The sequence below is a fragment of the Yarrowia lipolytica genome, chromosome 1E, assembly GCF_001761485.1.
Source record: "Yarrowia lipolytica chromosome 1E, complete sequence".
Lineage (NCBI taxonomy): Eukaryota > Fungi > Ascomycota > Dipodascomycetes > Dipodascales > Yarrowia > Yarrowia lipolytica.
Window position 1 is genome coordinate 724,432 of NC_090774.1, and position 27,802 is coordinate 752,233.

General features: G+C 50.2%; 14 protein-coding genes across 14 annotated transcripts; 8 read left to right on the forward strand and 6 right to left on the reverse strand.

Annotated features, from left to right (window-relative positions):
* Positions 1-1,479: 1,479 nt before the first annotated feature.
* Positions 1,480-1,885, forward strand: YALI1_E07259g (uncharacterized protein; the record flags this gene model as incomplete). The annotated part of the gene is made up of 2 exons (XM_068282913.1): positions 1,480-1,516; positions 1,716-1,885. 2 exons carry the CDS (start codon positions 1,480-1,482, stop codon positions 1,883-1,885), a joined length of 207 nt encoding a protein of 68 aa, XP_068139014.1.
* An 897-nt stretch (positions 1,886-2,782) lies between these two features.
* Positions 2,783-5,830, reverse strand: YALI1_E07302g (uncharacterized protein; the record flags this gene model as incomplete). The annotated part of the gene is made up of 1 exon (XM_503611.1): positions 2,783-5,830. The coding sequence occupies one exon, from the start codon at positions 5,828-5,830 to the stop codon at positions 2,783-2,785; it is 3,048 nt and encodes a 1,015-aa protein (XP_503611.1).
* Positions 5,831-6,228: 398 nt separating this feature from the next.
* On the forward strand, positions 6,229-7,017 carry YALI1_E07306g (uncharacterized protein; the record flags this gene model as incomplete). The annotated part of the gene is made up of 1 exon (XM_503612.3): positions 6,229-7,017. The coding sequence occupies one exon, from the start codon at positions 6,229-6,231 to the stop codon at positions 7,015-7,017; it is 789 nt and encodes a 262-aa protein (XP_503612.1).
* Positions 7,018-7,485: 468 nt separating this feature from the next.
* On the reverse strand, positions 7,486-10,314 carry YALI1_E07347g (uncharacterized protein; the record flags this gene model as incomplete). The annotated part of the gene is made up of 1 exon (XM_503613.3): positions 7,486-10,314. The coding sequence occupies one exon, from the start codon at positions 10,312-10,314 to the stop codon at positions 7,486-7,488; it is 2,829 nt and encodes a 942-aa protein (XP_503613.3).
* Positions 10,315-11,041: 727 nt separating this feature from the next.
* On the forward strand, positions 11,042-11,377 carry YALI1_E07354g (uncharacterized protein; the record flags this gene model as incomplete). Its single annotated transcript, XM_068282914.1, has 2 exons — positions 11,042-11,050; positions 11,093-11,377. The coding sequence occupies 2 exons, from the start codon at positions 11,042-11,044 to the stop codon at positions 11,375-11,377; spliced, it is 294 nt and encodes a 97-aa protein (XP_068139015.1).
* Positions 11,378-11,689: 312 nt separating this feature from the next.
* Positions 11,690-12,907, forward strand: YALI1_E07361g (uncharacterized protein; the record flags this gene model as incomplete). The annotated part of the gene is made up of 1 exon (XM_503614.1): positions 11,690-12,907. The coding sequence occupies one exon, from the start codon at positions 11,690-11,692 to the stop codon at positions 12,905-12,907; it is 1,218 nt and encodes a 405-aa protein (XP_503614.1).
* A 3,544-nt stretch (positions 12,908-16,451) lies between these two features.
* On the forward strand, positions 16,452-17,327 carry YALI1_E07409g (uncharacterized protein; the record flags this gene model as incomplete). Its single annotated transcript, XM_503615.3, has 1 exon — positions 16,452-17,327. One exon carries the CDS (start codon positions 16,452-16,454, stop codon positions 17,325-17,327), a length of 876 nt encoding a protein of 291 aa, XP_503615.3.
* A 1,157-nt stretch (positions 17,328-18,484) lies between these two features.
* YALI1_E07429g (uncharacterized protein) lies at positions 18,485-18,742 on the forward strand (the record flags this gene model as incomplete). The annotated part of the gene is made up of 2 exons (XM_068282915.1): positions 18,485-18,653; positions 18,696-18,742. The coding sequence occupies 2 exons, from the start codon at positions 18,485-18,487 to the stop codon at positions 18,740-18,742; spliced, it is 216 nt and encodes a 71-aa protein (XP_068139016.1).
* A 19-nt stretch (positions 18,743-18,761) lies between these two features.
* YALI1_E07440g (uncharacterized protein) lies at positions 18,762-19,562 on the reverse strand (the record flags this gene model as incomplete). The annotated part of the gene is made up of 1 exon (XM_068282916.1): positions 18,762-19,562. One exon carries the CDS (start codon positions 19,560-19,562, stop codon positions 18,762-18,764), a length of 801 nt encoding a protein of 266 aa, XP_068139017.1.
* An 812-nt stretch (positions 19,563-20,374) lies between these two features.
* On the reverse strand, positions 20,375-22,741 carry YALI1_E07471g (uncharacterized protein; the record flags this gene model as incomplete). The annotated part of the gene is made up of 1 exon (XM_503617.1): positions 20,375-22,741. One exon carries the CDS (start codon positions 22,739-22,741, stop codon positions 20,375-20,377), a length of 2,367 nt encoding a protein of 788 aa, XP_503617.1.
* A 739-nt stretch (positions 22,742-23,480) lies between these two features.
* YALI1_E07479g (uncharacterized protein) lies at positions 23,481-24,263 on the forward strand (the record flags this gene model as incomplete). The annotated part of the gene is made up of 1 exon (XM_503618.3): positions 23,481-24,263. One exon carries the CDS (start codon positions 23,481-23,483, stop codon positions 24,261-24,263), a length of 783 nt encoding a protein of 260 aa, XP_503618.3.
* A 638-nt stretch (positions 24,264-24,901) lies between these two features.
* Positions 24,902-26,188, reverse strand: YALI1_E07506g (uncharacterized protein; the record flags this gene model as incomplete). Its single annotated transcript, XM_503619.3, has 1 exon — positions 24,902-26,188. The coding sequence occupies one exon, from the start codon at positions 26,186-26,188 to the stop codon at positions 24,902-24,904; it is 1,287 nt and encodes a 428-aa protein (XP_503619.2).
* Positions 26,189-26,371: 183 nt separating this feature from the next.
* YALI1_E07508g (uncharacterized protein) lies at positions 26,372-27,172 on the forward strand (the record flags this gene model as incomplete). The annotated part of the gene is made up of 1 exon (XM_503620.3): positions 26,372-27,172. The coding sequence occupies one exon, from the start codon at positions 26,372-26,374 to the stop codon at positions 27,170-27,172; it is 801 nt and encodes a 266-aa protein (XP_503620.1).
* Positions 27,173-27,355: 183 nt separating this feature from the next.
* YALI1_E07522g (uncharacterized protein) lies at positions 27,356-27,778 on the reverse strand (the record flags this gene model as incomplete). The annotated part of the gene is made up of 1 exon (XM_068282917.1): positions 27,356-27,778. The coding sequence occupies one exon, from the start codon at positions 27,776-27,778 to the stop codon at positions 27,356-27,358; it is 423 nt and encodes a 140-aa protein (XP_068139018.1).
* Positions 27,779-27,802: the final 24 nt, after the last annotated feature.

The following is a 27,802-nucleotide window of genomic DNA, read 5'->3' on the forward strand; positions in this document are numbered from 1 at the left end:
TACATTCGGATCCATAGGTTGATACGATGGGGTAACTGGGATAACGGGGTATTGGCGAATCGAATGGAACCATCAGTATCTTACAGGTCTCATCGCACTTGGTCAATTATCGTGAGCGAATATCAGTACAGCACTCCTACAGCAACCAACTGACACGCCCAAAGGCGATGCTGGAGCATTTGGGATGACAACACCATTAATCATATATATATATATATTATATATATATATATAGAGAGAGAGAGAGAGAGCGCGCGTAAATACATTCGCTCTTATCAGGCGCCACACCGAGTCTTATTCACTCCTTTATTTCACTCTACCACTTCTTTTATAGTCGCCCAACCTCCTTAATAGAGCCCAAACTATAGCATGTACTGTACTGTACTGTAGCTGGAGTGAAAGTGTGTTGGGGTCATGTTTTTGGGAGCGTCACGAGTGGAAGGGGCAGACTACAAATACCATGACCAAACAAAACATGGGGAAATAAAATGTCCACGCTAACACATAGACACGCCTCGTGGACGGTGCAGGTGTGTACGACTGCTCACATGACGCTCCATTGATGCAGCGGTTCTGTCTTGTAATCTGTCTTCTGCCTCTGGTCTACTTGTAGCACATCACCAGCTCCATCACGTCAGACGACCTCATTAGCTAATCAAACTCCGGATGCGTGATTGGGATGGAAAAGGAGCCACCATAGCAGACGGATTTGTTGATTTGTGTTGAATCGAGCCGGGACCGTCACTCCACTCACCCCACCTGGTGAACACCTGTGGAGAACATGGTCCACACGACCTGTCTGATGTGTCGAGACCCGCTGAGGCGGCTGAATGCCACTCCTCCACCGGGCGTGCGGATGACTGGATCGCACACATTGCCACACCTCAGACGTTACATCTCCTTTCCGACGGGTTCCACGCCTTGTTCTGGAGCTGATTGTCACGCTGGCTGGAAGGTGTTATTCTCTCGTCAGGCTAAAAAGCCCAGGGCGCTAACGTATAATATTGGCCGATGCAACAGTTGACTTGGAGGAGCAAGATAAAGGAAGGAAACGAAAAGTCAGCTACAGCATAGACGACACACACGCGCTGCACACATCACCCTACGTATAGGGTAAACCCCTCCTATAACCCCCCTCATTTTTTGAGATTGTTATGAGACAAATGACTTGGAAGTTACAATTCCACCACAGCCATTGGTGGATAATTACAACTGCAACAGCATGAACCAGTCCCCGCCGGTGTGTTTTCTAACCCTCATTGCGCTTGTCTACCTGTACTGGTTTGCCACTAATCTCCACACTACTCTGACAATGTTACCACACGCTAGACCAGGCGAGTACGTAATCCAAGCACGTCCCCAAAGCCTACCACGTCCCTTTCACTCCCCCAAGGGTTATATATAAACACGACCGGTAAGATGCGCATCCCACGGCGAATGTATATAACCCATGTCTTCAGCTTCGGTCCCAGTATCACCATGACCACCGAATACGCATATTACTATCTTGATCCAAGTGAGTGTGAGCTGCCTAGCGCAAGTAGCGGTTGGCTACGTTGGAACGCGATCCCAGGGTCTTTTGATTCCAAATTCCCATGTTATCTTGATCCATTTTTCTGATCCATTGCTTCCTGTTGATCCATGGCTTGTATCCATGATGTGTTTCTCTTGATTTCCACTCCATGGTATCTTCTTACCCACCTTCTACTGACCAGATTGGAACGCCTACACGGCCACCACGGAGGAGCTTGTCATCATCTGCGGCAACCACGACCTGACGTATAGCCTGCCGGTCCGCCGCTTGGAGCTCATCTACGTGGTGCTCACGGCAATTCCGGAAATCCGCGCCGAAATTGCCGCCTACAGTGATTGCGGAACCCCATGAGACTACCTTTTGTCTTTTCTCCATGCCTTTCCTTCGTGTCTTGTCTTCTTGACCCTTCTGGCACCCCGTTGCAACCCCAATCATTGTATTATCAAATGTAGATATTTATGTAACCCAATAATGTAATAGAGAGCTGAGCTGAAGTGGGTGGGTTAGAAGAATGTGAATAGTGTGGAGTGAGGGTTAGCTGTGCCAACAAACCGTTGTGTCAGTTGTCTGTGTACGAATGCGATAGGAATACTGTACCAATACATACTGTACCGGTACGAGTAGTTGTATCGTTTTACTGTGTCTCACCAAGAAATAATCCCTACTTATATACGATACTCCACAGAACCACTGCAACCCCAAAAATCACACCTCAACTCATCTCAAACAGACGCATTCGGTGTCGTCTCAGGAGTCGTCTCTATACCCCCTTGTGTCATTGTCATGCTGTCGCTAACATCCAGACTAATGCATTCGTAGCACTAAATTACACGCACTATACGCTGGTGAATACGTGCCTATGTAGAGGGAGTAGAACGTGTCGCACGTTTATACAGGCCTCCATCAGAAGGAGTTTCTTCTCCATTGGTGCAGCCTGAAAACACGCTCTATCTCATTTTTACTTCATGCTATAGTAAACATTTCATCTATTCACAGTAGAAACGAAACTGCCTTTATAATCAGAGACAGTAACGGCCTGACCAACTTTCAATTCAAACTTGGCATTGTCCTTGTTTGACCTCTCTGTCACGTTCTACGAAAGACTACAGTATTGCACCGCTTGTTTTTGCACAACCGTACTTATCATACTCTGCTGATCCACCGAGTCATTGGTAGTACTGCTTCCATACAGCTCATCTACTCATTAATTATATAGTCTAACACCTCTAACGATCGCCAAAGAGCTCTCTAAAGATGGAGACAAACATAGGGGATATCGTCGACATCCTCACCGTCCTGGTCCTCGGCACAAACCTCAAAGATCAGAGTCTTAACGTGAGGCTCGAGCTTCTTCTTAGTGACGGCCTCCACCAGCTCGGTCAGAGTCAAATCGTACTTCTCGTTGAGCTTGGCAGGAGGGAAGAAGGAGGCGTACAGGAGAGACACGTTCTGGGACAGCATGGTCACCGTCAGGTTGTAGTTCTTCTCAAAGAACTCCAAAAACTGCTTGAGAGTCAAGTTCTCGTGAATGTCGTATCGACCCCAGATCTTGTCCAGCTCGACACCAGCAATCTCCATCTTCTGCGAAGCAATGGGCTCAGAGAAGCCCAGAAAAGGCAGAGCGAGATTGACAAAGCCGTTCTTGTAGTCCTCGATCACCTCTCGCTTGTCCACCACCTTGTAGAGCTCCAGACAGACAAGACCAGTCACCAGAGCAGTGGTGGTAGCAATAGCGGGAATGATTCGTCCAGCAATGAACTTGGTCTTGTGTCGATCAGCGCCGTCAATAGCGTAGTTCTGAGCTCGACAGTTGGAGGCAGCCGTGATGAACTGGATGTGGAAGTTGGTGTCATCGTCCTTCTCAAACTCAACGGGAGTGAGTCGGAAACCAGCCAGAGAAGAAGGAGGAGGCAGCGAGTTGGCCAGCTGGGTCAGCTCCTCGGAGTCGGCATCCACAGGGTCGACGCTCTCGTTCTCGTTGGCCTGGATCTTAATACCGGACTTGGGTTCAAACTTGGGCACAGTCATGTTGTCCACAACTTCCTTGTACTCAGAAACATCAAGGTCATCACCTCGGATACCGTAGTTGAAGGCTCGCAGATTAGCGCCAGCAATGAGAAAATCCAGATGGTCCTGGTTGTTGAAATCAAATTCGAGAGCGTCAGGAGCTCGCTTAGGTCCAGACCAGAAAGGAGCACCAGTAGAAGTGGTGGCGTCCTTGGGGAAGTTGTACAGAAGCTGACTAATGTCGCCGTTGAACTTCTTCTCAAACTCCAGACGGGCCCACTGGACACACTCCTTGAAAGTCGTAGGTCGTTCGTCCACCAGGTACGACTTGATGTTCTCCAGAATAGACTTCTGGTCACCAGTCTGCTTGAGGGTGGACTCCACAAAATTGGGCTGGCTCAGAAACAGATTCACAGACTCAACATTGTCGGTAAAGTAGCCCTGGAAGATGGATTTGGCCCAGGCAATCGTGTGGTCAACCTTATTAGGGAAAGATCGCAGAGTACAGAGGGGAATGCCCTTCTCAGGGGGATCCTGGGAGGAAGAGTACGATTCAGTCAGGTTGGGGTAGACAACCTGCACGTTACCCTTGGTTCCCAGGGTTCCTGACTCGAGCAGAGGCTTCTGGAAAAAGACACATCGTCGATCGACGTAGGTTCGGGCGTCAACGTTGTCCAGAGCGTTAGTCACAAAGTCCAGAGACTTCCAGAACGAGTCGTCGAAGATGTTCTCGGTATCGGGACCGACCTTGTCGAGCTTGGCATCAAAGTGGCCCTTGAGATCAGGGTTCATCTCTGCCACAGCCTCGGTAGCGGTCACGGACTTGTGTTTGCCCACATCCTTGGGTCGGAACAGAAACTGTCGGTTAAGGTTGGACTTCTCAATCACGTCGTTATCGGTCACGTGGATCTCTCCGTCCTTTCCAAGACCCATGAGAGCCCAGTTCTTAAGCATCTCGCAACCGATGGCTCCAGAGCCAACCAGGAAAGTCTTAACAGCAAAAATCTTCTCGGTGAACTCCTTACCAAAGACGGCAACCTGTCGGTCATATCGCGAGCCGGTGGGAGCCACAGACTGCTCAGTTAGAGCCACGTCCTTGGGCAGAGACTCCAAAGAGTCGAAGTAGACCCACTGTCGGATGGGGCCAAACTTGCCCGAGCAGCCCTTCAGTACCTCCTGGGCAGCCATTCCACCAAAGAGAGCAGTCATGGCGGGCAGTTCACCAGCGGCCTGGAAAGACAGCTGGGTGAGCAGCTTTTCGTCGATTTCGCCTCCAGAAAGCACGTCGGGGTACTCTGCAGTGACGCTCTTGGCCAGGTGCAGCACCTCGTTGGCGTCCTCGGTATTCTGAGGTCGGGGGGCTCGACCGTGCTTCTGCTGGAACGCCTGGACGGCCATGAAGCCGACATGTAGCTGTGCGGGTCGCTCCATCTTGGCGAAGTCGGAAATCAGTAACTCGGGCTTGGCCAGCTGCTCCTTGAGCGAACCAAACGAAATCTCCTGGGGCATCTTGACCTGGGTGAAAAGACCTCCCTTCTTGTAGGTGCCCAGACCGTCAACAGAACCAATATTGAACGAATAAGGACCTGTGACCTTGATCTTTCGGGGAGTGTCACCGTTGATATCGAGACCCTCGACCTCAGTGAACTTAACATAATCTCCATCCTCAAGGTTGTGTCGAGTCTCATCGAGAGCAGCAACGTTACCCTCCTCGTCAATACCGGCAATGATTCCGGAATGGGGCTCCTCTCCGTTGGCGTCAATCAGAGCAAAAGATGAGCCAAAATCGACAAAGATGTTACCGAAAAGACCTCGGGTGTCTGTGCTGACAAACCCAATATTCTGCTTGTGTGTGATTTCGTTGACTCGAATCTGTTCTTCTAGAGAAGCATTGGTCAGCACAACCACCTGGAATCGAGCCACCTCCTCCTCGGAGAGATCCTTGGCCTCCAAAACGTGCACAGGAACGTACGAATTGAGCTCTGCCAGTCGAGGCTGAGACACCTGGTCTCGTCGCTTGCCCACGTCGTCCTCTCGCAGGAAAAACTGGGCACTGAGATCTGCAACCTCGGTCTTGCCGGGGTCATACAGAGTCAGCGACTTGACTCCAGCCAGAACAATGTTCTTGGCAATCTCAATTCCCAGACCCTGGAGACCCACGATAAGAACGTTGGAGTTGGCCATCTTCTTCATGGCCTCGTGTCCAAGCACATAGAGCTGTCGCGAGTACAGGGACTCATCAATTTCGCCTGCGTTGTCGATTTGCATCTTGTCTGACTTGTCTGACATTGCAAAAGTGGTAGTTGTGTAAGTGTAGATTGAACTGTGGCAAGGAATCGTGTGGAACTAAGTGTCGTCAACCTTGATGTTGGGTTAGGGTAAACGGAGATAATGTGGAGCAATGAATAATTGAGGACATTATATATAGAGAAAGGGAGGTTTGGGTTTAAGGTTGAGTCATAAGGGCCTTTTAGTTGCTTACCAATTGATTTGCTATCTTCGTTTGCTACATGTTTGTCGTATTAGAAGTCTTTAGTCAGCACCACCACGCTGTATCAAAATCAGGTCACCCGCAGCTTACGTAATTAGCTATCTACCAAATAAACTTCGCTCCCAACGCTAACCACGCCTGCACCAACATCGTGCAGAAATTTATTTGTGAGTTTCACTATCAACCACACAACACTATGACTGACCGAAGACGAGTTTTGGGGCCTGCTGACGCGGTGCCATTCACCCTGGACAACATCAAGCCGACCGAGGTTGAGCAGAAAAGCCTGGATATCGGCAGCATCTTCGTCAAGACCGGAGTGGTCGAAAACGCAAACGGATCGGCCTACTTGGAGCTGGATGATATCAAAATTGTGGCCATTGTCCATGGTCCTCGACCTATGAGAGGTCTGTTCACAACATCGGCCATCCTGAACGTGGACACAAAATTTCTCCCTGTCTCTCTCTGCGATATTGAGAGTAAGAGTGCTGTGGTTAGCTCCACCCAGCTGACCCAATACATTCGATCTGCCAGCACCACACAGAGCTCTTCTCTGCAGAAGAACGTTTCATCGTACGTCCACACCTCTCTCCTGCCCAGCATATTGGTCGAGAAGTACCCCAAGTCCACCATCGATGTCAGCATATCAGTTCTGTCTTCTTCCAATAATACCAAGACCACCGTGGCTGCCGCAGTTTCGTGCGCTGGCGCCGCTCTGGCCGATTCCGGTCTCGAGTGCACCGATATTGTGACAGCAGGAAGTGTGCTGCTCGATGAGAACAAGGCAACTGTGTCGCCCTCAAGAGCACCTACCAGCGAGATTGACGGAGTAGTATCCTACATGGCAGCAAGCAAGAAGATTGTGGGCATGTGGATTGAAGGCGGTAACGTGAGCGAGAAGCAGATGGAGGAGATTTTCGACAAGACCGAGGAGATGGCCCGGGAGATCAGAGGAGTCATGCATGGAGTTTTGTTGGAGCAATAAGGAATGACTGGAATGAGTCTGTGAGCATGCGTGGAAAACTTAGTGGCACAACATACTGAGGGTGTCATAAGTATCCTCACCGATAGAATGGTTCACCGACCACGTGAATGGAGGAGTGCACAGAGTCATACAGCAGCTAGGGTGCTTGATGTCGCGTTTAAAACACAACCAACCAAACTACGGGTACATAATATTACATAGATAACGCATTGAACATTACATGTTACGTAGTTGTAAGTGTCAATTGCGGTCAATCAATGTACTGTCATCACCATTCTATCTACTATAGACCCCTACGTCAAGGTCTGTAGCCCGTGGCCCAGAATTACACGTCACTCGCAACTCTGGTTTGTGCTCTTCACTTGATCCGATATTTGTTGACACACACACACACACACACACACGTTCTTCCAGATATGCTCTCTGCAAACAATTTTCAATCTATTCATACATATTCATTCTCCTCCTTTATACAGTAAGACCTTTAAGGGCGTCTCTAATTCTGAGCAGTCGCTCAGCCAAATTCTCCACAGACTCATCCGATTGAAGCACCTCCTGCGCCAGCTCAACGTTGAAATACGCCTGAACGGCAGCCTGCACTCTGTTGATCACCTTGGGTTCCTCAAGAGCCCAGTAGTCGTCCACTTCCTCAGGAGGGAACTCCATAGATAGAGAGAAGCATCGCTGGACGATGGGGAGGATCTCAAGAGCCAGAGTCTTTGCATCCACCTCTCCAGATAGATCAATCTTAGGAGCCACAATCTCGAAAGGTTCCGAGGTGCTGAGCACAGTGTGCTTGCCAGCATGGTGGTATCTGAACTCGTAGACTCCACACTCCCAGAAGAGTGTGTCCCCTCGGAAAACAACTTCTCCATTGGTCTTAGAAGACGACACAATACCGTCGAGATGCGACTCATGGCCAGTCTCGTCGATTCCAGACCATCGGCCCTTGGAGGGAAGAGAAGTCACCTCAGGGGAAGTGTTGTCGTGCACTCGGTACAGACCGATCCAGTCCTTTGCCGATCTGTTGGGAGAAGCCTGCCACTTGACATGAATGGGGGTTCCAAAGGCGTACGAAATTCGGTTGGAATCGGCACACTTCTCGCCGCCCACGAGCTTCACAGAGTAATCGGCAGTGTCAATGTTTTCGGGAACATCCAGCATTCGAGTAAGGGTAAGTTTGGCAGGGTACTGTCGCAACAGGATCTTGGAGTCGTTGACAACTTCGTTGAGAGTAGGCTTGGCAAGTCCAATGAACTCCTCGACCACAGTCAGAGTATCGTTGATAACCTTGTCAACGGATCCCTGGAACTGTCGAACCCGTTTCTCAAAGGGAGAAGGCAACTTGAGAGAGTTCTTAATGGTCTTGGTCACACCAGCATCGTGTCGGATACTGGTACCGTAGATTCGCTGCATGTGGGGCTGCTCGACGAACTTGATGAATGCCATACCCTCCAGAGTCCACAAGAAGGCCAAAATACCAACACCTGGAGAGTTGGTCATCAGAGCAAGACCCCAGATGCCAGCAATACCGAAAAATCGCTCTGGGTTGTTGAGGTATCTGTAAATGCCGGAGTAAGTGAGGTTCTGCTTTCGGTCAAGGAAGAAGTCACCGTAGAACCATCCAAAATGCCCAAGAGAGTCATGGATGGACTTCGATGTCCAGCCATGCAGAGCAATAAGTAGAGCGCCAAGAATGTACTTAAGGGGCCACAGAGGATCGGTGGAAGGAGCTCTCCACTGTCGCAGGCAAAAGAGACCAAATGTGGTGTAGGACAACACGGTGGAGACGTTGTACCACACTTGCCACTGCTCGTATGCCTCAAAGGGGTAGATTCCAAACTTGAGGAAGGTCTTGGTGAAGGATCGTCGCTCGGACTGTCGTCGCAGTATGACTCCAAGACCCAGAGTGTGGAAAAGACGAGCAGACAGAGCCATGAAAAAAGTCACAGTGTACCACAGACGGTTGGCAGGGAGGAAGTAGAGCAGCATTGTATAGACTGCAGCTCCCACAGTCATGATATCTGTGACTCGAGTGATCTGGAAGTTGCTAAACACAACCAACGGAGGAAGGGAGTGTTTCTGGACAGTCTCCGGCTCGTCAAAAGTAGTAGAAATGGGAGTAGAGGCAATAGAAACGGACTCGTCGCCCTCAACAATAGCAGACAGCTCATCCTTCTGTTTCTGATCGAGCCCCAGCTGGATGGAAGATCGGTCTCGGACGTGAGAAGCCTTTCGTCGCTGCTTGGGCTGATGGGGGTTGTAAGTCTTTTCAATGTGAGGATTCTCAACGATGGATAGGAACACAAACTGGGCAGCGTGGCCGGCCAGAGAGGCCAGGAACAGGGTGTAGGAACAGGCCATGAGAGAGGCGGCGTAGAAACCAGCGTATCCAATGGAGTACATGGGATGAGGGGCCATCTCAAAGACACCATCAAAAGTCAACTCCATGTCCTTGAGGAAGAAGAAGTCTCCCCAGTACCAGGCATAATCCTTGACGACTCGGTGGGCGTCAGTCTTAGCCCACAGGTTGAAGGCTAGCATTAGAGCTCCGGCGAGCCATCGTCCAATAACAAGCCACCAGGGCTGGTTGGTTCTCACGGACAGAGCGCAGGACCAGGCCAGCATGAAGTAGCAGGTAAAGTCTGACATGAGAATCAGATCGACCACATGTCGGAAAAGAATCCAGGTGTTGAACTCGACGGGTACCTCGTAGAACGAGTAGTTGGGCTGGTTCTGGAACCGGGTCTCAAACTCCCGCTTAATCAGCTGGTGCCACCACGTCTTGTTGTCCTTGTCAAACACCTTGTATTTGAGAGCCCACTTGGTGAGTTTGTGGTAGTTGGACTGGTTGTGAAGTAGCCAGCCGATTCCTCCGTTGTAGGCCAGACGCCATGCGGCAAACAGAAACAGATAGAGAGGTACTCTCCAGGACTTGGGGACGACAAAAAAGAGTCCCATGAATGTGACCAGAATCGATACGATGATCACGTCCGTCAGCGACTTTGTGATTCGAGGATCAAACAGGTTGGTCAACATATCCTCCGTCTCTGGCACAATAAAAGTCGTTCCATCAGGACACTTGCCAACGTAAGCAATGGGCTCGGTGGAGGTCTTTTCAGTCAGCTTTTCGGTCAGCTTTTCGGTCAGCTTTTCGGTCAGCTTTTCGTCGCTTTCATTCTCATTGATCTTCTCGTCAATCACACTCTCCTCCACGTCAAGCTTGGTGTCATGTCTCTTCTTGAGGTCCCCCATATCCACTCCGGAAGCCTTGATGGCAGCAGAAGGAACGGCCATGGTGTTTGTGGAAGCTGGTGTCGTATAGAAAGTCTATGGACGTACAAGTGTCGCGCGACCAAATGTGTGTAGACTGAGGCTAGTGGGAGATAGCTCGGAATTTAAACCGTGACTTTCATATGCTACATATGCGGAGTTACTTGTAGTGTCTGGGGTAAGTGCTATTAGGATGGTGGATTGAAGATATTTGCCTGATGTAAAAGATTGATGTGTCGGACGGCCCGGACGACATATCACGTGACTCGTTTTTTTCTGAAATACTGCCTTCTCATTTTTGTTTCACGTCGCCCGGGCAGTCATCCCTGTACGACTATCTTGACTCCCGAATTTTACTTTGTGGGGAGCGGAATCTTGCATACGTGTTATACGCTGGACGGGACAAACGGAGAAGAGAGCAAAAAAAAAGACACAATTAATGATATTCGTGCCTTACTAAGCCCCCGTTTTCCAAGTCACGTGACATCCACCGTCCCTTGGCCGGCGCGCCCACGTGACCAGAATCTGCTCTCCTGCCCCGCAACCGCCCCCTAAAGTCACCCACCACCGACATCCATCTGCCTTATCAGCCATGATTCCACCGCATTCTGCGTACATTTTGAATTTTTCTTTTGCACTTTTTTTTGTTGGGAAACTCCCCTGCTGCTGACAAGCACATTTGGTCCGAGTAAGACGGATTTCAGCAGCTATAGCATCCGTCAGACGTCCAATCCTGCGACTATTTAATCACATGTCAGCCGTTGAGTAGACAGAGATCCACTGCCAATGTATATGCTGACAGTTCTTCAGTCATCTCGACACTTTTAGCGCTCATGTGCCCACCCCTTTGAGAGCAGAACGAGGCAATACGGCTACCATTCATTGGGTTGCACTGCACTGTAAAATGGCATTTAGTTCAACGATCACTCACTCAAAAGTTCGGCTCCGAACAGCTGTCGGCAGACACTCGGCACAAATTTCATGCCTGCAGGTGCGCATTAGACGATGTACAGAGGTGCGTGTTGTGTTTGCGGATGACGCTCAAAGCCGCTTTGAACCAGCGCACATTCAAGCAGGTCAAAAATGAGCGAAGGTCGGATGGCAGAGCCACTACAGTCATTTGAGGAGATCCACCCAGGCCATTAAAGTTGTGACTAGCGAGACTTTAGGTTGGTGGAGTTGGCGGGCGGCTATTTTATGGGGATGCTTATGTAAGCTGGGACACGATGGGAGGGGGAGCTGGATGGCGGCCGGGTAACTCTGGCTTTGGGGGAGCAAGTTGGGATCGCCACTAACGGTCAGCGTCGACTGCCTCGAAATTAAGATTCTGTCACATGACCAGTCTTTATTACCTCACACATAATCGTGCATACAATCTACTTTACAACCAACAACCAGAATGAAAATAGCTTGGCTATTGTTTACGGCAGCGACATTTGTGGAGGGTGTTTCTCGACATAAAAGAGACCCTGTTTGGACCGTGAATCCCGGCCAGGTCCCGGACTACGTCCTGCGTCACTGTCCAGGAGTGCATCTTTATTCGGAGGAAAAGTATCTCCCTGGTGATCCAGCAGACTATGTGACCAATTTCAAAATTGACACGGCTTCTGGCAAGACGGTATTGAATGGCAGCGAGTCTGATCCGGTCACTTTGGCTCGCCTCGGTCAATATTCGTTTGAGAAGCACTCTTCAAGGACATTTATGACTTCATTAACGGATTTCAACGCAGATCCGGACTGGATCACAGGAGAAGGAAACATCCCCCATCTTGTTTCGGGCAAGATTGATCATGCCAAGTCTGTATTGATCGTGGTTGACAAAGGTGATGGACTTGTGGATGCCTTCTGGTTCTACTTTTACCCCTTCAACCTAGGACCTTTTGTCATGGGTGGCGGGCCTTATGGCAACCATGTGGGCGATTGGGAGCACTCTCTGGTGCGTTTCCAGGATGGCGTTCCGCAGATTTTGTGGATGAGTGCCCATGGTGGCGGAAACGCCTATTACTATAATGCTGCCGAAAAAATGGACAACGATCCTGAAAGAAGGGTCTTATTTTCTGCTCGAGGCACTCATGCTAACTACGGATCTGTAGGCCAGCATTCTCACGATCTACCCTTTTACATGCTTTCGGACTTTACTGATCGGGGAGCTCTGTGGGACCCTGTTCAGAACTACTACGGATACACTCTGACGCACCGAGAACGGGGCAGAACCGGAGCCGATCGCATCTGGTTTGACGGCCGAGTGCTCACATCGGACGGCCAGTCTCCACACCCGTCGTGGCTGAACTACCTTGGCCGATGGGGCGATCGGCAGCTTCCAAACTCGGATCCTCGACAAAAGTGGCACCCGTTCAACTGGCGATACATTGATGGCCCACGTGGCCCCATGGCCAAAAACCTGCTGCGCCACACAGTCTGCGAGCGCAACAAGTGGTGGAATTTGTTTCGAACGTGCCGTATCCGACGCCGGGTCGAGACAGCAGAAGGCATAGAAGCCGAGGGATACGGGTGCGTGGGCCTCATGGACTGGCTTCCGTGGTGGATCGGCTGGATTCCGTGGACTGTCACTTGGCGAGGATACGGCTGCTGGGCCATTGACCGTCTTTGGGGTTGATTGTTGAGTTTGGTTGTTACGGTATCTGCGAGCCGATACATCATTCATATCACTCACAACCTACCGGTACATACTGTACTTACTGTACTGCACACTTTTCGTACGCCCTCCCCTAACCACTAGAAGTCGCGACGTTGGTGTTACGTTCCCCTCCCCCTTTTCCATCTCTTGTATGGCCCAGTTCCTGTTGCATCTTCTTCTTGTTCTGGAGGAACAAACACCTAGTCTTAGAAACCTCGGCTAGATAATTAGTATATTTATTTGTTTTATAGAGTGGTGGAACATCCCGTAGATACTCGGCAGTTTGTGATAAACCAAACAGCACGACCCCCTTCTTCTCCATATTATCAACCCTGCCTGGCTCATGCTCCGCCAATTAGTTCCAGAAATTGACAAACAATACCAATCAGCTGAAAAGGGGCTTCTGACACTGACATTTGACGTTGATATTATCAGCGTCAAGGGGGGATATGAGGTCCGAACAAGAGTGTCACTGTAGGTGTCACATGTCAGGCTGCGATGTTGAAACAAGCGCAGATATGTGGACTGGAATGCTACTTCTCGACTTGTTCGGTCTCTCGTATTCGGCTCAGCTTCCTCAGAGTGTCTCATTTGATCGACGATGCAGCTGGGACCCAGTTGCTGTTTCTACTTGGAGCTTGCTGTGAGTCCGATTGAGAAATAATAAGTGGGCCTCCAAGCTTCCATTTTATTATTTGCCGGTCTTTTCTGAGACACTGGGTCACGACTGTCGATGACACAGACAGACGTCCTCGTACAGTGCGGACTTCTACAAATGGGCATGAGAGCGAGAGCGAGGTATGTAGACAGACAGACAGACAGACAGGTGAGAATGTGGGTCAATTGACAAGAAGGGGCGTCATGGACTGGAGGGGGTCTAGACTGAGAGCCGCTCTCCTGCAAAAATGCAAAAGACGCTTTGTTGACACCGAGAAAATAATTCCCACGTGAACTTGTCGTCTACTAGAACGTACTGTACAAGTACTGTACTGGTAGATTGTCCCCAGCGCAAATCTCTCGTATAATATTACCACGATCCAACCGGCAATGTACTTTTACCTACGGGTAATTTAATTTCAAAATGGGATATCAACGGGCTCGAGTTAAAATTCCCCTGGTGAATAATGGGCGATAATTTCTGTTGACTTTGTTAAGACTGGGGAAAACATAGACACCACGGGCCCACACTAGGCCGAAATTACGCCAAGGGCCTCCGTACCTGTCACTCGCCGTCACTAAACACACCTGGAAATTACGGGGAAGAAACCGCCTTGTACAGATGCAGATAAACATCCAGATCCACATTTGCAGGTGGTTCAGTTTGGAACCATGCAGAGCCTCCAAGCCCTCGGTGACATACCACGTCCAAAGCCTGTCATGGCCACCCTGCCGAGCCCCTGATCTATCCCCCTTGAGCCCCCAGCCCCACAGTTTCTTTTTACACGTCAAGGCAAGGCACACATTAGTTTGCGAATGGTGTCCTCAGCGGTGTACGATACATGATCTGTCTGTCTGTCTGGCCCTGACACTGACAGCCTATAAACAAGAGTCGTATATAAGCATTGAGGACAAAAGCAAATTACTTGTACTATACAGCACAAGCAAATTTCGTATCCACATTTTGAAACCTCCCACAAAAAACTTGCACGCTCACGCTCCCTCTTAATTACAATAACACAAAGCTTGGACACATCCGCATTCAGTCAAACTCCGAGAACGGATCGGAGGTGTATAGAGCAGAGACTTTCGGGCTGGAAGATGGCGGTTTGTCATGCTGACTGACGGTCGGACGACGGCGCGGTAGCACAAGGCGCTGGAAATTGTGTTTCAGGGTTTTATCACGGCAACTGTCGCCTCGCTATTTTTCCTTGGATTCCGCTAATTTTTCTTGCGTCTTAATTTTGGCCCTCCAGACTTCGCCTCGTGCTGGAACTTTCATGGGCACACTCTCCAGCTGTGCTTGAGCTTAAAGCGAATCTCGAACTTTATAACCTTGTTCAGAAACTCTATTCTATTACCCTCTCTGGTATACACACAGAGACACTGTACCTGCGTGGTGGTAAGGTTGGGAGTCCGTGAACCGAGGAGAGCGGCGGTTGTGCAATTGGGGAACTGATAGAATGCAAAACACAGCAACGCAACATCAAGACGGCCGTGCGGCTGGCTGGGGGGAGGATTTTTTTTCCGGATCACGTGACGCGCACTGGCGGCGAACAGCACTGCCCTCGTCGTCACGTGACCCCGTGCCAGCCGCAAGGTTGTGGGTGAATTTTGTTAAGCAGCCTTTTGAGTTATCAGGGGTCAATCGACGTTACACCGCGGCTGGTTGGAGCGCAACAAGGATGTGAACAAGCGAAATTTCAGAGGGACAAGAAGACAGACAGGGAAAAAAAAAGGAATCAGGAAAAAAAAGCACAAAAAAGGCAAAAGGACAAAAGGGCAAAAGGAAAACGGCCAAAAGACAAGGCCTCCAGCTCCCCACAGATAAGGGTGTGTGTCTGTGGTGTGCCTCAAAAGTCTCCGACCCAGGTGGGCATTGGTTGCATCGTCTGTAGATGGTGTGAGAGCAGCTATCATAGGCGATACAATATGTACGAAAGATACCGTATCGTACTTGGATTATCAGCACTAGCTACGATACTGTACTTGCGGAGTGCTTGTCAAGTGATTGTGTCCACTTGTTTGACCGCCCAATACTTTGGGAAGATAACACCGGCCCTCCTGTGTGCTCGTAATCGCGGTGTAGTGTGCAGACTGTCTGTTTGTCATCTACTTGTAGTAGGGTCATGCAATAACAGACCTACCCGTCCAGTGTTATACGCCACAGGGGCAAGTCATCACCGTCAGGGGTAACATTGAGGGCAAGCTAATAATAGCTGCTGTGGGTGGTGTGGACTGTATCACACCTACTGCTCAGAGTGGACCAGTATCTTGGGGCCAATTCCACGCGCTCTTTTTTATCCCTCCAGCCCCAAATGAAAAATAACCCCGAGTACAGCCCACAGTAGCCTCGAGCAGACAAAGACCAGGCCAATAGCTAGGCTCTCTTCCAACTAAATCACGCGTGAGATGATGTGGATGAGTCTGGAGACACAGAAGGCCGTGAGGGGCGGGGCTTGCTGGCGGCCCAGAGTGGCCAAGTGTGGCTGCAATGTTGAGTGTTGGCCACCAACGTCAGTCATGTCGAATGAAGTGAAGACACCATTAGGGGTTGACTCTGTCGTGTGTCTTGTGTGTGTGTGTGTGTGTAATTTGGCACTGTCTCACATGTATAAGAATAAGGTTATAGAGTTACACTTTTCAGGTTGATATTTCCTGGAACGCTCTTTGTCCCATCACTTTATGGATTTTCGGCTGCATAGCCAATTTTAAGAATGGTACATGGGATATGCTAGTGCTCCATCTTTTGTCTGCTAGCCTACTGCCAATCGAAGATCCATGCTTTAAAAGATCAAACGTCTGCATCACCGCACCTGTATTTTAGAGGGAGAAGAAAAAAAGATACTCGCACACAGACAGCCCCATGAACAACAACAGCCGGATAATGGTCCCCATGCACTCTCTACCGTCTCCGGGCCAGCCCCAGGGCCCCACCTCCCACCACATGGGCTACCAGTATGTCGAGACGCCACCATCGCCCAAAAGTAGAAAGTCCTCCTCTTTCAATCCCAAATACATGCCGCCCCTGGACTCGTCCTACCGCCTAGGCTACAAGCCGCTCTTCAAGCGAGAAAACGAAGATCCTTTCAAGTACGACATTTCCTCCCCTACCCCGGCCCAGTCTCCCTATGACGAACGCAAGACGTCGGCCCCGTCGGTAGTGACTTCATCGACAACAGGCTACCCCAATTACACCACCGAGCCGCTGCCTCGAAAGAGGGGCTACTCTGCGCCACAAAACAAGGCTATGGTCTCCATGGTACACCACATGCAACCGCAGCAGACTTATCACTCGAGCTCCTCGTCCAGCAACTCCTCTCGAGCCACCATCAAAAAGGCCCGAAGAGCCTACCGGTCCAAGTTCACCCAGGAGCAGGACCGGCTCATCATCAGCATGAAGAACGAAAACAAAACATGGCAGGAAATCAAGGAAATGGTCAAGGGCGAGACCCCCCATAACATCCAGCGGCGGTACGAGGTGCTCATGGCCCAGATGAATGGCAACCTCATCTGGGAGCAGGACGATCTGGATGCTCTGGTCGATCTGCTGGAGGCCGCCGAGCGACACAAATGGAAACACATTTCGTCCGAGCTCAGCCGAAAGCTCGACAAGAAGGTCACTCCTTTGGCCTGCCAGAAAAAATTCAAGGAGATGTTTGGAGTGGCCGAAAACTCGTCGCTCCTAGGCTCCTCCTTGTGCTACGCATACTATGATAATGGCTGGAATTGTGTTGAATAAAGAGATGGAACAGTCAAAAAGAAAAGAGCATGGTAGCAATGGTCCACACCTCTTTGCTTTTGAACAGTCCAATGTTCATTTCTTTTTGCGTCCACTCACACACACAATCAATCCTAAGAATACCCTTCTCCAAAGAATTTCAACCCATTCGATCGGTTCCCCTACCCACCAAGGTCGTTCATCGTCTACGAGTTCTCTCATCACACGACCCTCGTTTATTTATTGGTCTAATAACCGCTTCTTTCCTCTCATCTATGAAGCCAAACCCCACCCTATTATTTCTAGACCGTATTTATTGCATCATATTCTACTAAATCGAATTCGTTAATTTCTTCAAGCGCTTCCGTGGTATCCCATTGTAGAGCCCGCACATCCGAAGATTGCCATGCCACAAATTTTTACCCCTATTTTTTCGAGCCCCCAAGCTACTCTTCCGTTTACGTTTAATTAACGGCTGCCACTAAAGTTCATAAAAGATCAATCTGCAAACTAAAGATGCGCGGTGACCGCACACTGTACGCACATGCAAAGACAAAAGTGCTTTTTTGTGCGTTTTCGTGCATTTCGTGCAGTGAGTGCATTTGAGACAAGTTCATGGGGCATGTATACGGTACAGCTTGTTTCAGGTTGGGTCCAAGACCCCCATAAATCGAGAAATTCGACCAAGACCTCAACGGGCATGCTTCCCAAGTGTGGGAATATTATTTCCAGAACCACGGTCATCGCATGAGAAGCTGTCTGTTTGTGAGGGTCCCCCCCGGCGGCACATGATTGGTGTATGTTAAGATGCATTATTTCCCTGTAATTTTGATGTAGCCAAAAGACGGCTGTCACCCAAGCTTCCACCAAGCTGCCACTTGACTCTTCTCATTTTTACCCCCTAATATACTCACACGCATCCTGAGTTAGCACATCCGACATGAGTGAAATGCTTCTTGCGCACTCAAAACCTTGGGGGAAAGGCAATTCCAGTGTGAAAATCACGATCGAACAAGTGCAACAAGGAAAGAGAAACAAATCAGAACAAATCTGTCAGAATATACCGGAATCACCCCCCCCCCAGGAGTTGCACTCACTCTAAAGGCGGATCTCACTCCTGGCGCCAACAGACCTGGCTCTCAATCGAATCCGCATAAATAGAATCTTTGTGCAACGTCATGTGCTCCCTCGCTCCATATGCTGCCGTATCCACCATTATGGATTTGACCCTGTACTTTCCCGGCTCGATCGTATCTCCGTCGGCTTTTGAATCTTCTCCGGGGTGGCATCACTCGGGGCTACCTGAACTGGGTCGTAACTCTGCCCGGCGTATCGGTCGTATCTGCTGTAGACTTTTGTAGGCTGCTCTTCCCTGACAGTTTCTAGAAGCAACCTGGCCACAGGTGTCTTGGATTCTGCATGGGCCAGAAATTTAGACAGGTCGGCCACCATTGACTAACTCGGCACGGGTGAACTGTCAGGGAGGCCCACTGGTTTTTCCACATTCTCATTCCACTCGGGTTGCTCTAGCTCATTCCACAGCGACTTCTGGGGCGCGCTGTAGACGTCACTTGAGTGGCCCAACCTTGGGCTGCCATGTCTTCGTGACGGTACATCTGCTCTAATAGGGGAGAGGGTATCTGAGACAGCTGCTTCTACTGAAGCCAGCTTCGGATTATGCGGGTGGGAGTGCGAGAAGCAGGCATCCGAATCAGAGTCGATCCACAGCTCCATGGGGTCGTCGCTGAGATCAGAGTCGCCAGAATCATGGAGGTAGCTCTTATGTCTCTTGCGTGGTAGGCTCTTACAGCCAGACGGCTGTTTGGCCGTGTTCAGGCCCCTCATTTGTTTCATAATATCGGCAGATACCTGCATGGCGTGACTGGCTGTGTTGTGTGATTTGTCTGCACGAGAGTCGCATTGCAGGTTCGGAGACTCGTGAGGAGCCGTGCAACTTGTTTGATTTGCAGTCCGTCGAGCCCACAATTTTTGGCCCAACTTGTTGGACAGCGTTGCAAGCAGGGTCTGGAGGGACACACAGTCCTGCTGCAACATACGCAGACGCTGTCGATCCTTTGTGTGCAGCCACTGGTTGTGTTTCAAGTTTCCACCCTCCTCCTTGTGATCCCTAAGCTGTTTGAGAGCCTGGTCTAACGCTAGGGCAGTAGTATGCGGAGAGTCATGCGGCGGAGGAGACCCAGAAGTGACGAGAGGCTCTTGTAGAGGATCTGGACAACTATCTGCGATGTGCATCATGGTGCGCTTATGCGATAAGTACAGGACGTGGGGTCCATTGCACCCGTATATATACTCGCAGCGCTGTACACACTGACGATGGCTCGTTACATAGCCCCTGTGGTATTGGTAGACATGACGTCCCCCGGCAAGCAACACAGCTATTGGTAGCAAGAATCAATCAATCCACGGACTAGACTGGCTAGCATCGGTGCTAACATGGACCTGGTGCCACGGATAGCCCTTGGCACAAGGTGAAACACGACTCCTAAACTAATCTCTTAGTTTGTGCAGCCTACAGTGTGTTCCAGAAGAGCGATACTGTATGGTTTATCGTGTAGAAGAGGTATGGGTGTGCTATAGAGAGCGGCAGATAGTACATACAAGTTTGGTTTTGCTTCCAGCCAAGTGTTGCGAGACTTGTTCTTTGCCAACTTCCTTCTCACTTATTATCTACAACCACATGAGCAAGGACTGCCGAAGGAAATATCCCAGATATTATAGGACCCCAATTTTCGCATATTACTTATCCTACCTTGGAGTACATCTGTCAGCTTGTCGGATTGCAAAACACATGCAGCCTATCCGCTAGACTGGCACTAGTAACTAGTCTGCGCTAACCCTGCTTATATACAGGGACTAAGTAGTTGAGAGACAAGACAAAGTCAAGCAGCATCATTTATTACATACCAGTCAGCTACGTAATTACGCGTACTTGTAGTGCCGTCACTACTAATACTGTACCAGTACCTGTAATTAATATAATAAATCCATTTTCTAATAAGCAATAATCTACAATACATGTTATGTTGTTTCGTGCGATATGCAATTGATCACTGAGATCGACATTGACTGCTGCTCAGGTTGTTGGCAGTGTCAATGTAGTCTGTGATGAACCGAATATTTCCCTTGACCTGTAGCTGCTGAGGACCCTCGTAATGCCACCAGGTGAGAATTTGCGTGTTTTCGTCGTACTCCCACTTGCCTGAAGACGTGGACACTCCTGTGGCCCATTGCAAAAAATGGTAGTGCGGCAGGTAGATGGTGGTGGGCAACAACTTGCCCTCGCACTTGTCATTCTCTCCACATGCAGCTCCCTTGATCTTCAAGGTGAACACAGACTTCTGCAGGTCGAAGCCATACGAGTCTAGCTTGCCGGAAATGACCTGGGGACAAGGACGAATAAAGGCCTCTCCTGCTCGGGCTCCAAGCACATACTCGGGAGGAGGCTTGAAGGCGTCGCCATGCGAGGACAAAGGAACAGCCGCAGTCTTGTTACGACGTCGGATAGCGCCCTTGATGGACGAGACTCGGCCTTTGATGCTCTTTCCGATAGACGTCTTGCCGAGGTACGACGAATCCAGGTAATACGACGCATAGGAGGTATACGTCGGAGGAGGGGTTTCTTCCGAGGACTGAGAACCATCGGCACTTCCGTTTGTCAGAGTCTGGGTAGCTCCTCCGTACTTCTGGAGCTGCTTCGCAGCATCGTCCTTGGAGTACAAAGATAGATCCTCTCCATTCCAGTTGTCGCCCCACTTGTGGTTGTTAGATGCGGTGTAGACCCACAGAGTATAGTGCAGTTTGGAGCCTTCCAGAGCGTACTGGTTGGCATCCAGAGCTCGGATCTGCTGTGAGTAGTCGCCCGTTCGGTATGCGTATTTGTCATCCATATCGTAAGGGATTCCGATTTCGGAGATCAGACACGGGAAATTTCCAATCTTGGCAAGACCCTCCTTTCGCAAGAACCGCAGCTGGTCACGCAGACAATTACGAATGGCAGACTCGCCGACTCGAAGACCCAGAACAATGGAAGGATACTTGCCTCGCAGAATACCGACTACATCGACGTTGTACAGCCGGTTCCACTTTTTGTTCATCAGCGTCAGGCCGTCGTAGTAATGCGGCGAGTACACGATTCGCTTATCGTTGAACTCGGGGTGGTTGACGAGATCCGGTGGCACTTGCATGACTGGGGCCTGCATGAGAACCAGCCAGTCCTTGTTGACCTGACGGATTGTCGCCAGGAAGGCGAGCCAGTATCCCAGAAAGTACTTATTGACCCACACTTCTTCATCAATCTTGGATCCAATGCCGTGGAACGAGTGGCCATCGTTGAAGTAGGTGGGTTTGAGCAGCTTGCCAGTCTTGGGCTCCCAGACGCCGTGCTGGGCCCAGATGCACATTCCAGGTAGCCATTCAGGTCCTCGAGTCCATCCGTAGATCTTGTCACACTCGGAGAAGTCCTTGAGCCATGCTAGAGTTCCCTTAGGCTCGATGACGACCGTGCCGTTCTTTGTGGCTCCAAAGGGTCCAAATTCATAGTTGTCCACCTCTACGGTCTCGCCCATTCCCATTCGCATGCATTCAAAGGCGGTGGGAGTGGGTCCAAGCCGCAGCTTTTGCGAATCGGGAATGGCGTGGATGTTCTCATAGCCAATCAGCCCGTGGTTGGGCTCGTTGACGGACTCCCAGCCAATGACCACGTTCTCCACCAGATGCTGGTCGACGGCAATGCGCTCGGCGAGGTGGCGTTTGGCAGCCAGAAACGACCCCTGCAGGTAGTCCTGGACGTTAACGCCGTTGATAATGCACTTGGGGGCAAAGTGGTTGCCTGCAAAGAAGAGTGTGAACATGACCTGGCACGCGAGCTTCTGGTAGTTGGTGCTCCAGATCATCTTAGGGAACTTGGATGGGTTGTCCCACAGGTTTTGGACCAGGGCAGAATGGGTGGTCATGCAGTGTCGGGGGTCTAAACCGGCAGCATACAGGGTCCAGAGGGGAGCGCCTGATCCGCCGGTGAAACGTGACCACACGTCCTGGTGCGGATCCATGAATGCAAACATACCGTGTTCTCCAATCTTTCGGAGCACGGCGATAGTGTAATCGATGAATTCTTCATCGTAGACTCCGGGGCCTTCGTGTTCTAGCGCCTCCCATGTGTAAATGTATCTGATGGTGTTGAATCCCCAGGCCTTGATTCGGGCAAAGTGTTCGTCTGCTTCTTCTAGGGGGAAAGGAGAGCCCACAAAAGAGACTGTTGTGTCGTAGAAGTCGTCTCCGGCCTTTTGTTGGGACGGTGTGAACGGTTTTGCAGGAAGCTTGGCGTCTGCTGCCACGTTGATTCCCCGCAGAATCACAGCTTTTCCGGACGGGTCGGTGAAGTTGCCCGTTTCATCGATGAGTAGTTGGAGACTCATGATTTAGATGTTGATTGATGTTGGAGCTAGGAAGTGTCTTGGTTGATGTTGATGCTAGGAAGTGGCCCAGTGAATGTCGTGATAGTGCGTCTAGTGGCGCGTCGAGTGGTGGTTCAAGTGATGTGGGTTCTGGTACGGGCCGTTGTGTAGGTAGCTGGCTTCTCGCCGTGGAATGTCTCAGACGCGTGATAGAGACAAGGACAAGAGACAGACAAGTTGAGGCTCGGGTTGAGCGAGATAAATCGCGCTGGCTTCTATTGGCGGGGTACGGGGTCTGTTTAGGCAGTGATCGGCATGGACGATGAAAAGCAACAATTCAAAAAGACAAAAGTCTGCTGTCTTCAAGAGCTACCCCACCCTTTTTCCCCACTGAAAGCTGTTCCCCCCGAACTTTGTATGAGTCGAGCGGCAGGGGTTTTCCTCGTGACAAATGGCGTTGAAGATAGGTGGGGTGGTGCAAAATTCGACTTTGAAGGGGTTTACAGGGTTGGAAATTTATTGACACGAAACTATGAGCACGTGATGGCTCATCTCGCGACTCTCCTCGAACGATTACTCATCAATAACCCCGGAAGACCCGTCAAAGTCGCAAATCTCGGACCTAAACCTCATACCCTATTCTGTCTCTTTCACATGACGTCATGCACCCCTAAAGTTTAACGTCACTGGGCACAAGCATGTTACCGCGCCTTACTGTGGGTTCCAAAGAAGTTCCAAACTTGATCCATCGTACTCGCCAATGCCCAAATACGTTATCGTGCCTGTGGCGTCGGTGGGATGCGGCAAGAGCACCGTTGGTAAGACTCTGGCGTCTGTGTGTGGCTTTGGACAGGTCCAAAACGACGACATCACCGGCACAAATCGACGTCCAAAGTTTCTCCAGGCCATTCTGGAGCAGCTGGAAAGCCACCAGGTGGTCTATGCCGATCGAAACAACTCGTCGGTCAAGGAGCGCAAGGAGCTTGTAGACGGGTTGAGGAAGGAGCTGGGCAACGAGGTGGATATGGTCGGTCTGCAGTTTGTGCACAATCAACAGACGATTCCAGCGCTCAAGAAGATCACACAGGAGCGGGTGTTTGCCCGTAAAGACCATCAAACCGTCTCCACCGCAACCCTGGCGCCCCAGAAGATTTACATGATTATGGGAGGGTTTATTAAACGACTCGAGCCATTCACAGACGCGGAAAAGAAGGAATACAAACTTATAGTGGACCTGCCGGTGGAGAAGGATAACACGGCTGACAACGTGCTCAGGCTGTTGGAGAAGATTAAGGATAACTCAGCCACCGCTCCCATGCTTGAAGACCCCAAGTACACTGATCAGGAGGTCCGAGACACAGTCCAGAACCTCATTGTCAGTGAAACCAAGTCTGAAGAGGTGCTCCAGAAGGAAAAGGAGGAGAGAGAAAAGAACAGAAAGCGCAAGCCTGCCGATAAAAGCAAAGGACCCCGGAAGAAACAGCCAAAGTTGACTTTCAACAAGGGTGCCAAGAAGGACTTAGATAAGAGCTCCGGCGCTTAGAATAGATGTTGTGTATTGTATATAGATGTCGCATTTTGAGGTATGACCGATGTAATAGTACTGTTGTAGCACTTGTACAAGTACTTGTAATTGTGATTTGCTCTTCATGGCCATTTCCAGATCGCTTGTCACACTACAATATGTCACCATACACATCCGAAACATAATGCATAACTGTCTCGTATAATTGAAACATGATATATTCAACAATTGTGGCGAACTTTTTTATAATAATATATCTTAATAGGGCACTACGAGTGGTTCTACAAGTACAAGTACTTGTCCGTGTAGTCTCCGATCTGTGACGGGACTCCAGACCAAGATTTCTGTAAGGATCACATCACTTGACTTACACCGTCCCAACAAAAGCAACTACAATACAGAATTTACTGAGACAAGAGCGTTGGGGCGATTGTCGTTTCTTTCTTTTTATGTATATTCACCCCATCGATCAGCTGGCCTGTCATGTGTCTCAAATGCATAGACGGACGGCAGAGACGAGGGTATGACATCATTGCTCCGAATCAACAGTATGCACTCGGACTGGATCTGTCTCATCACCCTTTTACTGTACAATCCAATCGACCTTGTTATTCCATTTGTGTCCTTTAATGCCTATCCTTCTCATTGTCACAGTGCTACTTGAACCCCTTCTCGAGCCGCAGACCCTCGTTCTCCTCCTTGAGCTCCATCCATTGGACTCCCTGGCTCTCTCGCTTGACATTGTTCACCGTAGAGCTGATCACCAGAAGAGAAATAGCATCGTAGCCTCCTGCTCCAGGCACAACACCTCCAATGACTCCACTATAAGTGTTGCACTTGTTGAGCAATGCAGACTGCTCATCCGGCTCAATAGCAGCACCAGTCTCCCGTGTCATCTTCTTGAGATGCTTTCGAATAGTGATAATGCATCGTGCTAGTTCTCCGAGAGGGTTCTGCAACATTATCATCTTTAGAGCGTTGAGAGGAGCAGCCTCGGCCAAAAGTTGTTCGTAGGCCTCGTTGTTAGTGAGAGAGAGCTTGCGCAGGTCGTTGAACAACTTGACCATGAGCATGTTGGCAGCGTTGAGATCTCTCCACACCATCTCGGCTTCTCGGGGCTTTGCTTTTCGCCATGCCATCACCTTGGCCACCATACCTGGAGTCTCAGATCCTCCCTGGACGTCTCCCATAAGCAGGCTGATTCCCGGCGGCAAGAAGGATGGTTCCAGAGTCACCTTCCACTTTTGATTAACGGTAGTTCTCAACAGAGCCCCGTATTCGGAGGTCCCTTCAGCTGCAATGACCATGTTCACGGACTCCGCCGGGAAACGTCTATAGACTAGAGAGCCACAAACGGCCGAAGCCACGTCAAATCCAGACCCAATCTTCTTCTGTGCCGAGCAGTGTGCAACCTGGGACAGGTTGTGAACGAGGTGGGTGTTATGCAAGGGATCAATGCCGTATGACTTGAGCAAAGCTGCCACAAGAACGGTGGTAAGAGCAGCGGAGCTACCGAGGCCCGTTTTAGGCACCTCGTGGATCGCCTTTTTGTGGTATGCAAACTGGCCTCTCTGCGTGCTGTCAATTTGCGAGTGGTACGCGTTGTCACTTTTGATGCTGATGTTGATGTGGAGGTTTCGAGGAGGAACGTAATGCAGAACGGTGTTGACGGCCGCGTGAGCAAATGGGTTGTGTCCGATGGCCGTCAGCTGGCCGTTCGTGTAGTTGTAGGTCCATTCACCCTTGTCAAACTGCGGAGAGACGACATGGACAGAGGTGGTGGAGGCCTCGGAAGCCGAAACTGTCGCGTAAATACGCGCCGAGAGGCCCACGACGTATGCTGAATACGCCGGATCAATAACCAAATAACCGCCGCAAAGGAGGGCCTTTCCCGGAGCCGAATAGGTGGTCATTTCGTGTTTGAAGAGCCGGTCGAAGATCATGTTGTTTCGGGACACAAATATAAGCTATAGGGAGATTTACTTATGGGGTAGTTTAAATAAATTAAGGTTGGTGTTCCAGAGTTTGGATTTTTGACGAGTCGAATTTCGCTTACTAACGTTACAACATATCGTTACATTCGGTAAGGAACACTCACACCATATCACCACCTTCGGTATACAAAAATGAGCGAGGAAAAGTGTCCCGTCGACCATGAGAGCAGAAAGGTCTGGGCACGCAAGCTGGAGTCCAGTACGGAAAACGCCGCCTCCGGGACAGCTCAGCCCAAGGAGTGTCCTGTTGATCACACAAAGATGAAGAAGCCCGAAGTCGCTCAAACAGAAACCAAGGCTGCGGCGGAAGCCTGTCCTGTGGATCACGAGACTCGAGATGTCTGGGTCAAGCGTCAAAACGTGGCCTCCCACGGTTTAGCGGCTTCTGTAGATGTGGAGCCTTATGGAAACGCCGCCTTGAGCGAGCCCAACACCGGTCTGGATCAGCAACGAGAGATCTCGACCATCCCTCGAGCTGGCTCGGACTCTAACTGGGTGTATCCTTCTCAGCAGCAGTTTTTCAACGCCATGAAGCGCAAGCAGTGGGATCCCCAGGCCGAGGACATGCAGAGCATCGTTCCTATTCACAACGCCGTTAACGAGCGAGCATGGTACGAGATCCAGCGATGGGAGGGCCAAATGGCCGACAAGTGCGGTGGTCCTAAACTTGTGTCGTTCCAGGGCGACTCCAAGAAACTGACGCCCAAGGCCCGGTTCAACAACTGGTTTCTGGGCTATCAGAAGCCGTTTGACCGTCACGACTGGACCGTGGACCGATGTGGAACCAAGATCGACTACGTCATTGACTTTTACGAGGGCAAGCAGCTACCTGGCATGATTGGCATGCCTTCGTTCTACCTGGACGTGAGGCCCAAGGTGAACTCTCTGGAAGGTATTCGAATGCGAATTGCCAATATCTTTGGTTTCAAGTAGAACGCTCTCGAACGACAACTACTCACGTAACTTGTAATATGTACATAATATTAATACCTAAGGGGATCTATCATCAACTCGTAGCTACAGTATTGCTAGCAACCCACGATTGGTTACATAATCAGGTAGCTAATCACGCACATTCTTCAACCTTCTACAACACGTAATAGCGCTGCAATGTCATCAATTGAAGTGCCAGGGGGCCAAATAAACCATCGTCAGACGTACAATCTCATGGACTTTTATTCTATGTACATATTTCACATTTAGGGTCGGCCCATGAAGGATCCGCTGCTTCCAAGCTTCTGCATGTACTGTGTTAGCAGTGTCTTCCAATCCATAATTGCCATCCGCTCCTCTCATACTCACCTCTCCGACCTTGGTGTTGACGTCAAAGTACTTGGCGACACATCGGTCGAGACACAGACCCTCGTTGGCGTTGAGGTCGCCGGAAGAGTAGTCGGCCTTGATGCACTTCTCGTGGCAAGACTCAACCAGACGGTTGAACATGTCGGTGACCATGTCGAGCTCGGCCTCAGCGGCGAGCAGCTTCTGGGGGTTGCTAGGTCCGTTAGGGTTCTGGCCTCCGAGTCCAAGGAATGACATTTTGTGTGTAGTTGTTGTGGAGTT